The sequence below is a fragment of the Elephantulus edwardii genome, unplaced genomic scaffold (assembly GCF_000299155.1).
Source record: "Elephantulus edwardii isolate Elephantulus edwardi_28Jun2011 unplaced genomic scaffold, EleEdw1.0 scaffold00011, whole genome shotgun sequence".
Taxonomy (NCBI): Eukaryota; Metazoa; Chordata; class Mammalia; order Macroscelidea; family Macroscelididae; genus Elephantulus; species Elephantulus edwardii.
In genome coordinates, this window is record NW_006399761.1 from 6,158,528 (window position 1) to 6,170,452 (window position 11,925).

The 11,925-nt window shown below is 39.5% G+C and overlaps 1 protein-coding gene across 1 annotated transcript in view; it reads left to right on the top strand.

Moving 5' to 3' along the window:
• Positions 1-6,027: 6,027 nt before the first annotated feature.
• The window catches only part of GTF2A1L (general transcription factor IIA, 1-like), a 47,192-nt gene continuing 41,294 nt past the window's right edge, over positions 6,028-11,925 (top strand). The window contains exons 1-4 of the mRNA XM_006881013.1: positions 6,028-6,081; positions 9,022-9,123; positions 9,325-9,445; positions 11,422-11,430. Of these exons, the coding sequence (XP_006881075.1) occupies positions 6,028-6,081; positions 9,022-9,123; positions 9,325-9,445; positions 11,422-11,430 (286 nt within the window). The remainder of the gene's footprint in view (positions 6,082-9,021; positions 9,124-9,324; positions 9,446-11,421; positions 11,431-11,925) is intronic.

Here is an 11,925-nt window from a genome sequence, read left to right on the forward strand (position 1 = left end):
TTTTGATTTCCCAGCAGCCCACTGCTTTGCACTCTGGACTTGCGAGGTGGCATCTCTTACTGATACAGTGGCACTGGGACCAGATGTGGGAGCAGAGGAGACAGAAACCACAATGCCTGGCATTCACTCTTGCTCCTCTCTGACTGTGGCTGGGTTGAATACAGATGTTGATGGCACCAGGGAAAAGAGAGTCTGGCAGGACCTGTGATTTCTAGATTTTTCCAATATTTTTTTTTACCACGTTGTTAAGCAACTTTGGGCTGTATTTGGTACTTGTCTTCCCCCTACTGTATTATTATTATTGTATTCTGATGTTTGATACATAGAAACTGTGTATATTGATATACATTTTTATTACAAGTTATTAAAACATAGTGCCTTTTAATTGGAAGGATTTCTTTTCAAGTGGAACCTCAGAATTGGACACCAGTTACAATATTTGTGTACCTTAAAGATGAATTTTTTTTAAGGGTCAGAAATACTGTTTCCCAATAGCAGAGACTTTAAGAATGTATGTTGGTAAAGTATTAGTTGTAAGTAATACGAGCATTAAATATAGATCATGTTATGATTCTATGCTAGTTCTGCTATTATGTTATTGTATAGTGTGTTTGCCTAATTTAGAGTATTTTTCTTTAAAAGATGAGCAAAATAAAAGACACTGTATTATTCTATCTTGATTTCTAAGAGGCAACATTCATTTCTTCAAAGTCAGGTAAATGAATGTAATAATTTCATTTTCTAATGAAAAGCCAAGGATATTGGTCATTCCAATTCTGTTTATGATTTCCTTTGAGTATTTGCAGTAGAATGTAAGAATTTTTAAATTTATGAAATCTATGCTTTAGGAATAATTTAGTCTGAAATGGAAAGCCTCTCTGTGGTATTAATACACTTTCAATTTATGTTGAATCGTAAATATATTTAGGAGATATTTTCCTGCATTTGCTAAATTCATTTTTGGGTCAGAACTTAATAGAACATTTCCCCAAGCATTGTTTATTTCTTGGCCCACAGAGTGCATTTTATGTGTTTTATTTAATATTGTATTAAGTTTTTTTAACCTTTTTTTAAAAAAAACAGGTTAGAATACTTTCTGTATCAATCAAATTTTATTGCTTTTCATTATTTTATGGGAAAACCAAAGAATACAGATGCCAAGTAAAAATGAATCGGTACTGAGCTTTTTAATTTCACTGAATGCATTGCTCATTATATCATATGCCCGACACACTTGCACAGAGGGCAAATGTTCAAAGTGTTTCTAAATTTATTTTTTTAAAAACCCCACCATCCTTCCTTGCCGTGCAGTGTGGGCACACTGTGATATCGGTCCGCTCAGAACAAGCGTGGAGACGGGCCGAACCTGACTCTGAACCACTTTGCTAAGGGAGTTAGTTCACTCTCATTGCTGTCAAGTCAGAACTGACTTTCCAGGGGGTTTACTGAGGCTGTAAATCACACAGGAGGAGATGTCCGTCTTTCTCCCTTGTAGTGGCTGAAGATTAAAACTCAGAGAGGCATTCCTTTTGGTTAGCAGTGTTGCTCCCTATGAAAGACAGTTTGTTTTCTGATTTTTGGGTTTTTTAAAATGCTCACTCACTGATGTCAGAACCAGCTCACAGATGACCCCCATAATGGGTTAATAAAGAATTGATGCCTTTGAGCTGTGGTGTTGGAGAAGAGTGCTGAATAGCCTGTGGACTGTCAAAAGAGCAGACATGACTTTGGAAAAGTGTATCCTTGGAGGCAAGGATGGAGAAGGTATATCTCTCATACTTTGGGCATGTTGCTAGAAGAAGTTATTCCTTGGAGAGGGACATGATGCTTGGAAAGGTGGGGGGGGGGTCAGTGAAAGAGAGAAAGACCCTGAATGAGATGGATTGACATGGTGACTGTGACTATGGGCTCACGGATGTCAGAGGTGATGAGAACGGGACAGGACAGGACAGGGTTAAGATCTGGTGTTCTTAGGGTCGTTATGAGCTATACTCCACCTAACAATGACCACCCCCAATCATTCATCTGCAGAACAACTGGTAGATTTGAAGCACACACCTTTGGGTTGCCAGGGCCACTTCTATCCACTAGACCATCCCTTGTTGCTTTTGTGTACCATTGAGTTGGGACCAACTCACACCCAAAGACAGTAAATCACATGGGAGGAAACTGCTCAACTTTCTTCCTGCGGATCACCTGGTGGATTTGAACTGCTTGCCTTTGGGTTGGCAGTGCAGCTCCTTACCACTAGGCCACCAGAGCTCCAGACCAGCCAGTACCTGGGTTAACTATGGTCATTCCTCCCAGGCTTGTTAAAGAATGCAGAGTCAGATGAACTTAATGAATGAATATTTACACCTCAAGATAAATTCAGCAAAAGGGCCACTTAATCACTCCTTGTGCTTCACAGGTTGATGGATGTCTGTGAGACCCTCACTTCTGGGGTCGTTCATTCTCAGTCTTCCCATCTTCCAGAGCATCACAGGATTCTGACTGAAGCCCCAGTGAGTTTCCTGACAGCCATGCAAAGGTTGAGAGCATTAACAGTGGGGTGCTGCAGCAAAATTGTGAACTTGCTCATCTATTAAGATCCTTAAATATTCATTCCTTAGTGCGAAATTAACATTCTGCGAGGAGAAAAAAGGCTTTTTAATACAAGTCTTCTGACCTCGGAAATGCCAGGTCAAAGTGACTTCACAGCTCTAACTGAAAAATCAGGTGGTTCATTTAGACTTACAAATTAAGAAAGTAAATAATGATTTCAAAAAGTCCTTGCTTTTATGAGAGAGAGAGAGAGGAGGAAAAAGGGAGTGGGAAAGGAAAGAGATTCCTTTCCTGGCAGTTTAATGTAGCTAATGTCAATCACTCTCTGAAGAATTTGTGAGTGAGCCATTTGATTGACACGGTGGCCATGGAAGGATTTGACCAGTTTGTGATCAGGTTAATTATTCTAGGCTGGTTACCAGTCAGAGAAGCATGCTGTTGGTGTTAGGTGCTGAGTGGACTGTGATCTGATCTTTGCCCTGGCTGGCACCATCCTTGCCGTTTCCGATATGTCTGACCCCACTGCTGCAATCACTGCATACTCGCTGTAAGAAAGGACTGGTAGTTACCTGCCTCTCCTATGGGTCTGGATTTAGGGCCATTTCCTTTTTAAAAAAAATATTAGTCCATTATAATTTTTTTTTAAAGGTACCAAAATCACTTTGCAGCACAAAAGTAAAGGCTGGAGTTTTGAACCTGTTTTATAGAACAGAATGGACAGTGTTAGCATTTTCACTGCCTTCGGTCTGTAGCTGTGTTTATGATATAGCCCTTTTCATTACAAATTCAATGAGGGGGGGCCCTTCTTAACAATGAGTAAGTAGTATTTTGTTTTACTAAAAAATCTAATTTTATGTCTTATCAATACAACAAAAAAGCAAGGTGAGCCTTAATAATGTAACATAATATTTTGTAGATTGCATATTGATTTTTCCTCCCTAAAATTAAAGATGTATTTCAAATGAATCTTGCTGTGTGGACTTGCATCTTCTTTGGTAAGGTCTGGGGCTTTCTCTTCTAGTGGTATAGAATCAATTTCAGTAACCCAAAGCAGTTGTCTTTGTTAGGCGTCTGTGCCCTGCTTCATGGATAAGGAGCTGGTGAACTTGACCTCTTTGTTAAGTATATGTGCCTTACTTCAGGTTAAGTAACTAGTGAGCTTGGCATCTTGGAAAAAAACAGAACAAAGCACTACAAACTACAACTGACAATTAATTGTTAAAAGTAATTTTTGAAAGGAGGTATAACCATGACTCTCATGTCCAAGATTATATTTAACTTGTTAATACGGGAGCCAATAAGATGTTACAGATGTTTCAGTGACAAATCCAAAACCAGAGATGAACATTAAAAATTACGAATTCGCAAATGAATTTATAAGTTGATGCAAAAATGGATCTAGCCACTGGGCAGTGATCCAGTCTTCTGTGCTCAAACAAGTAAATGGGTTGTTTTTAAATGAACAAGGACAAGGACAATTATTTATGTAACTTACAGTGTTAGACAATCATCCAAAGACAATGCAAGGTATCGATAACCTGGTTGAGTGAAGTAGATAATACACCCACTTTTAAAAGTCTTATACTTTTTCTTGACAGTAAAGTTAAACTCTATTTACAAAAGATTTATCACATTTTCCCAATTTATATAATTCTATTTAAGAAACAATGTGCACCGAGGGGTGCAGGGAGGGTGGTAATCTATGGGCACACAATTTGATGGGTGGAGGGAGGGATGGGTTAAAATCTGTTGTGAAAACAATGTATACGAACTTTGTAAGTAAACTAGTATAAAATAAAAATTTTATTAAAAAATGATTGACTGTATAAAATTTTTTTCCCATTTAGGGAAGTTTTCCAAAGGGTCTCATAAAAATCAGCTAGCTGCCTGAAAGTCACAAACCATAACTTACCAGATGCAGGCAAAGCTCTTGTGGCCTAGTGGTAAGAAGCTGAGCTGCAATCCCAAAAGCACGTAATTCAAATCCACCAGCTGCTCGAAGGGGCAATCTCCTCCTGTGTGGTTTACTGCCTCTGAAAACCCACAGAATGGCCATCAGTTTTGACTCAATGGCAAATAACAAGTGCACTTATATACACACACAAATAAGTAGTCAGTTGTAAAGGGAATAGAGTTTTAATCATCAACGTAGTCAACTGGTTAGGTCAAGACTCATTTGCAGTGTTGAAAGTCTATTTAAAAGAAAGAGTGGTGGCAAAAGATGCTTTCTTCTTTCTTGTAACCCTCATTATCTGTGTTCACATCTACCCTCAATCCTGGGTAAGGTGTGCTTCATATTTCAGAAGAAGGAGGGGATTATTGCTTATTAAGAAATGGTAACTTCTGTCTGAAGTGAGAAGGCATGTGGGGAATCTAAAACTAATTAAATCAGATTTTTTTTTTTTTTTAACATCCCAGGTAAATTTGAGACTTAAGACGTTGGTCAGTGACTCTCATTTCAGTTACCTAGAGAGCATTGTTGTGGGTCCCATTCTTGAGTTTGATTCAGCAGAGCTGGAATGGTCCCAATAATTTGCATTGCAATGCAGATGACGTTGACGCTGCATGCTCCTGGAACCACAATTTAAACATTAGAGAAATCTGGCTCTTGCTTTTTAACGTTAAAGGAGTTGGGTGGGATAAGAGCGGCACCTGTGAAAACTGGTGGAAGAATGCATCTACTACCGGATCCCGTCCTCATTTTTCTGAAGTCGATTTCACAGGTTGCCGGATAGCCCAGAGTTAAGAAGCTGCCAGCTCCAGTCCATCAGCTGATCTGCAGGAGAAAGATGGGACAGTCTCCTCCCGTGTGATTTACTGCTTCTGAAAAAACCAGCTGGAGGGGCGGCTCTGAGTCAGCTTTGACATAACAGTGTCAAGGACAAGGTTGGTGGTTGGAAAGATGGGGAGTCTCCTCCAGTACAGATCTACAGCTACAGGAACCCGATACAGTTGTTATGAACCGGCCTTGATGAAATCATAGTAGATTTGGTAGTGCTGTTTTTTTAAATATAAGGATCAGAGTAATGGCCATTTACTCCCAATCCACTTTTCTCAAAGGTATTCTGATTCTTTGGGCGTCTCCCGCAGTTTCTGAGGCTATCTTTACCAGAGAGAAGTGCCTGACTCTCTTTCGCTTGCAGAGTGGCTGATGGATTTGAACTTCACACCTTTTGGTTAGCAACCGGACGCGCTACTTGCTACACCACTAGGGCTGCTTAAACAGTTGGTCTAGACGCAATTAAATTGTCCCTGTTCCCTGTCTTCAATCAGGCCTGCAGGTTGGGACCCCACTCTAATCATGTTGTTGGATGCCATGGAGTTAAGGGCTCTAATAAAACACAGTTTATTGCACATAATCCATCAACCTTTCCTCCCCAACCCCAGCCCTCATTGTCGCGTCTGCGGCTGCGCAGGGGACTCAGGTCACGTGCACCAGGAGTTCAAAACGCGCCACGCGGCGCTGCGGGGAGCATCCTGCGCATGCGCAAGACGCTGGCCTTCTCGCCCGCCGCCATGACGTGTCCCAACCTGGTGGTAAGGACGCGTCCGGCCTCTGGCCCTTGTTCGGGGCGCTCCCTGGACTCTGACCTTACGACTCGAGGCAGGGGGGACCCACCACATCCCTTTCTTTACCTTGTTCTCTCCAAGTCCCTCCGAAAGCCTCCCTTCCTCACCTCTGTCCAACGAAGCTGAGAGGGACGAGGCCACCGGAAGTGGGTCCGCTTTCGCACCGGAAGCACACTTTTCCTTTTTCTTCCCTTTTTTTGTACCGACTTGAGGGCGTCCGTGGGTGGCCCTGTGCGACATCCCTCTGAACACGCCGGGTCTTAATTTTAGTGGTCACTGACAGCAGGTTAGGAGGTGACCGGTGCACTTGACCCCCTGCACGCTCTCCATCTCCGTTTAAGTCTAGAAAGTTCCCGAGCTCCGTGGTCGTCTTCGTGCCCATTTTTACTTTTATTCGGACCGTAGTTGGCTTGAAGCCCTTGACAGTCAGCTAATGCATCGTTTCATGTGACCAAATACATACTTTGTGCCTCTTTCCAGTCCTTTTATAATCTTAAAGCATATACACACGTTGGATCGGAACAAATACATTGACATTTTACCTGACAACCACCCAAACCTCGCAATTTATGGGATAGGTAGCACCTTCCAGCTATCTTAAGTTAGCATAAAATATTTGTCCTTGACCATAACCTTAGCATCACCCTAACCCTAACCCTTCTCCAGCCAAGGGTGTGCGCTTTGCTTTTTGCAAAAAAGGGGGTTAATAATAGATTTCTTGGCTTATACCCGGTTTTTAACTAAGATACCAGCTAAGGAAAGCAGTGTAAAGGCTTACCTGTAATCCCAGAAGAGAAAGCATGTTCAATACCAATTTTGCTTAGGAAAAATTGGTCTAATATTTTTTGGGGTTTTTTTTTTTGACTGATAATTATATTCTGAGGGCAGATGTGGTTAGCCCTTGGAGTTTAGGTTTTTAAAAAACTCTTAAGCTTTAAATGTGATCGCATTAGCTGGGACTAACCCGGAAATAGCGATTTTTAGTAAACCTTTAGCAGGGTAAAACTACTGTAGAAGCAGCAGCTTAATCTAGGGGCGCTTAATCCTAATGGATATTCTTGTGAATACCTTATTATTTAAATGTTGATGGTTGGCCTGTTCATATGATCACCCAGGACCTTCAGAAGACTCGATTTAAAATCGAACTACTATTGTAATGAGCAGGTGTACTTAGAGTGTGGAAGAAGAAGTCCAAGCACGCAATAATTTTCATTTTGTCTTGCATTTGTGTTTTGGAATTCCAAAGAAGAGCATATTTCAACTAAATTGCGTTTATCAGTGGAATTTCCCGTTTGTCGGCGTTGTCAACACATTTATCATTGCTATTTTTGGTCTGCGTGGTGGAGAGAGTATGAGTTACATAGGTTTGAAAGACTTTTTAAAAAATTTTAATTAAAGTTTACAGAGACTTTGGATTTCCATTCATTCATTGTTGCACTTTTCTCCCTGCCCACCCCTCCTCCCCCAATTGGCTCTTCTCTTTGGGAAATAAAATTCTTTGTTATACAGTCCCTCCCCCCAAGTCCACTCCATTGTGCTGCCTTCATTCTGGACACCTGTCATGACAATAGTACCTAATTATATATCCCTTTTAAACTGTTCTCTCCCTTATCTTTTTCAATGCAGTATACATGATCCCATCTTTCTCAGTGTCCCCCCAACCCCTATGTCAGTCTTTTTTTATTTATAACAGTGGCACTATGCAGTATTTGTCCTTTTGTGACTGAGCTATTTCATTCAGCATAATGTCCTCCAGGGTCACCCGTTTTGGATAATATTCCTTGTTTTCAGTGCAGCATAGTACTCCATTGTGTGAATATACCACAGCTTCTCTATTCATTTGTTGATGGGCACTCAGGTTATTTCCAGCTCTGCTATTGTGAACAAATGAAGGACTTTATTAGTTTTACAGGCATAGTTAATGTTTAATTTGAAAGTCTGTATACTATTCTTTTCTTGGCTCAGTTTACTTGGAAGAACATACATTATTTAGCCTGTGATGTGTAGATTGTGGACTGTTCAGATTGGTTCATGTCATAATTTTTGTGAGGAAATCCACTGTGATGAACTCGCAGAAATGTTCCACTGTGATGAACTCGCAAAAATGTTGTACTTTTACTGGACAGTAAACCAAAACCAAACCCACTGATGTCCGATCCGTTTGACTCATAGGTGACCCTCCATTAGATTTCTGAGCTGTAAGTCTATGGGAAGAGACTGCTTCTCTTTAACAGCGCAGTACGTGATACACTATGGAGCTCTCCTTACTACGTGACAGTATTTTTGAATATATGTCTGTCTATTTTGGGAGGGGGTTGTAGGCAGGGAGCTATTTGCATTTTGAAACTTGAACAGGCTTTAGTTAATTCTCTTTGCTTGCCCTAGTACTTGACATTTGAAGTACTGAAGCAGTGATTTTTAGCTAACTAGCAACGGTAACCGTACTTCTTTGTAAGATTATTATTGCGTATGCTACTGTACTATTATTTAATCTCTGGAGCCCCTGTGGCTTGATGTTATGTGCTCACCTGCTAACTGAAAGGTCAGTGCTTTGCCTCTACCAGCCAGTTGATCTCAAGAGACTGATGTGCCAGTCTGCTTTCACAAAGATTGTGGCTTGGAAACTACGGAACAGTTCTCCACCTTGTAGCATCTAGATGAGTCAGCATCAATTCAAAGGCGATAGACTAAGGTAGTTTTGCAGAAAAGCTGAGACTTGGGGTTTGAAGCTAACAGTTTATGGGAAGGAAGCTAAGATTATCCAGGAAGCAGGATGTATTTAGTAAAATATTCTTATAGTGGCATTTCTTTAAATGACAGGATTAGAAAGAGTACCCTTTATGCTTTCTAGAGCAAAATATATTAAAAATGGAGACATTAAATCTTTAACAAGTGCTTTTTATGTAGCCTAAATTCTACAGATCTGTAATTGAAGATGTAATTGAAAGAGTCCAGCATCTGTTTGCTGAAGAAGGTGTAGAGGAACAAGTCTTAAAAGAATTGAAGCAGGTTTGTAGGCAATAATTTTTTTTCTCTTTTTAAGCTTAAAAATGGGTCAAGTATATTCCTGTCTCTTAATTACATTTGGGTAATTGTTCCCTCTTATTCGGTGATTTCATTTAGAATGCTTTCTAAAAAATACAAATAATATCTTGATACTGCTTTTTTTTCCTCTCTAAGAAACCACAACAAAACCATTTTTCTCTGCAGCTCTGGGAAACCAAGGTTTTACAGTCTAAAGCAACAGAAGACTTCAGAAATAGCATCCCTTCACCTCTCTCCACCTTCCAGTTGCCACACGGCTTGCACCAATCATTGCAAACATCAACAGGTTGGATAGTAAATTAGTATTATTAGGTTCTTTAGAACAAACTGATTTGGTGGTAATATTTTTAAGGTGAAAAGGCTTGTATCTCAAAGTCATTAATATTAAAGGCAGAATAAACCATCATTACATGTAACTAATTGGAAGTCAGTTGTACTGATCATTACTAAAAACATTGAGGGGGAAAAATCAGTTTCTTATAGTTTTTAAAAAATTACAGGGTTTTTTTTCATAACAAATTTCACAAAAATGATAAACTTTCCTTCATTTGGGTAGAGTATATTGACCCTTGAGCATTTGAGTTTGAACTTCAAGAGTCCACTTACACATGATATTTTTCCTTTTTCCTGTTGAAATGAGTTGTAATGTTGCTGATCATTTCAGGTGAGAGACTGCTCACTGAGAGGTGATTAGCATCACAAAGACCTAACCTCTTAAAATACATAGATACTCAGGGAACTTGAGCTCACAGGTAAAAAAAAAAAAATATCAGTAAATTATACTCAGAGTTACCGATTCTTTTTGTATGTATGAACTCAAGTTCCGTGAGTATCGACATTTTTTAAGAGGTTAAGTCTGTGTTGCTAGATATCTCAGTCACAAAAAGACAAATACTGCTTAGTGCCACTGTTACAAGAGAAGACTGACATCGTGGTTGGGGGAGACTGAGAAAGAGGGGATAAATAATGTATACTGCAGGAGCGAACTGGGGGAGGGGGGTAAAGAAAAAAGTGTAACAATGAATGAATGGAAATCCAAAATCTGTAAATGTTCATTGAAATGAATAAAATAAAATTTAAAATAAAAGAAGAAAAAAATGTATACTGCACTGAAACAGATGAGGGAGATAACTGTTTAAAAGGGATATAAGATTAGGTAGTATTGTTATGACAGGAGTCCAGCGTGAAGGCTGCATAGTGGAGTGGACTTAGCGGAAGAGAGTGTATAACTTATGAAAGAATTTTACTTTTACTTTTCAAAGAGAAGAGCAAACTCTGGGGGAGGAGGGGGGCAGGGAGAAAAGTGCAAAAGTGAATGGAAATCCAAAGTCTCTGTAAACTTTCATTAAAATTAATAAATAGTTATAAAAGGAATTATACTCAAATTTTTTATACATGGAAAGTTGGCATCCCAACCCCTGAGTAGTTTAGAGTCTCCTGTATCATTTGTATGCTGTTAGAGCACCTACTTACTGGTTCCGTTGTTCATTGCCTTCAAGTGCAGTGTGACTCATAGTAACCCTATAAACAAAAGGCCTGAAGCCCCTCTTCCTAAATCTAGACCTCTGCTTTTCAGGGATGTTTCTATTATATGTATTTATGTAAACTACAAATGACTAGTTGATTATATAAGACTGATGCTCATACTATCTTCTAGCATTCATTCTTTCTTTTCCTCTATGCTACTTTAGTTTGTGTATGTTGTTAGGTGCTATCAAGTCAAGAGTGATTCACAGAGACTCTCTGAATAGCAGTTCCGGACCCTGTACCATCCTCACAATCTCTGACACGGTCAAGCCTATTACTGCAGTCACTGGATCAGTCCATCTAATTGAGTGTCCTCCTCTCCTTCGTGGTCCTTTCTAAGCATAATATCCCTCCCCAAGGAATAGCCTCTCTTAGCAACATGCCCAGAGTGCTCCAAAGAGCACTCTAGCTGTATTCTCCCTGTGGGTCCTTATTTTAACAACCTCCTCTTTTGGTAGTCCATGGGATATTCAGTACTCTTCTCCAGAACTACAATTGTATATGTAGGTTTGTGTGGTTAAACGAAAATGCAAGAAATTAGTTCTTTAATGAGCTCTGTGGCTTAGAGGTAAGGAGTTACACTGCAAACCCAACGGAAGATGGTTTGACTCCACCAGCTGCTCCTTGGGAGAAAGATGGGCAGTCTCCTCTCATGCCATTTACAGCCTCTGAAAGTTGGCTGGAGGGTCAGCTGTGAGTTGGTTCCAATTTGAGAGCACACAACAGTGCCTCTAGCAAGTCTAGGTTGATTTTTAGTCTGTCTGGTAACTGGACTGCTCATTGTTTGGTTACATTCACATGAAAATTACTCTGCCAAGGTGAAGAGAAGAGGTCCTGATATTTATTGGTACAAAATGAGATAATTTAAATACCACAGCTGTTACAGATCCTAAAGATGAAATGAATTAGCAGTAAATATCCAGTCACCAAACTTTCAGTGCTTTTCTAAGTTATACATAGTTGTTTTAATTTCTGAATGGACACATTTGTCATCATTGTTAGGTTTTGAGCTATGCTTTCAAGTGAGTTTTCTTTTTTTTTTAATTTTAAGAGGACATCTCTTTTACTTCTCTATTTAGGTAACATGCTTTTAACCTTTTTTCTTTACCATTATTAGAGAGATTTAAAGTTTTTTAAAAATTAATTGATTTTAATAAAAGTTTACAGAGACTTTGGATTTCCATTCATTATATTTAAAGTTTTTTTTCTATATTTTATTAATTTTCATAAACATTTACA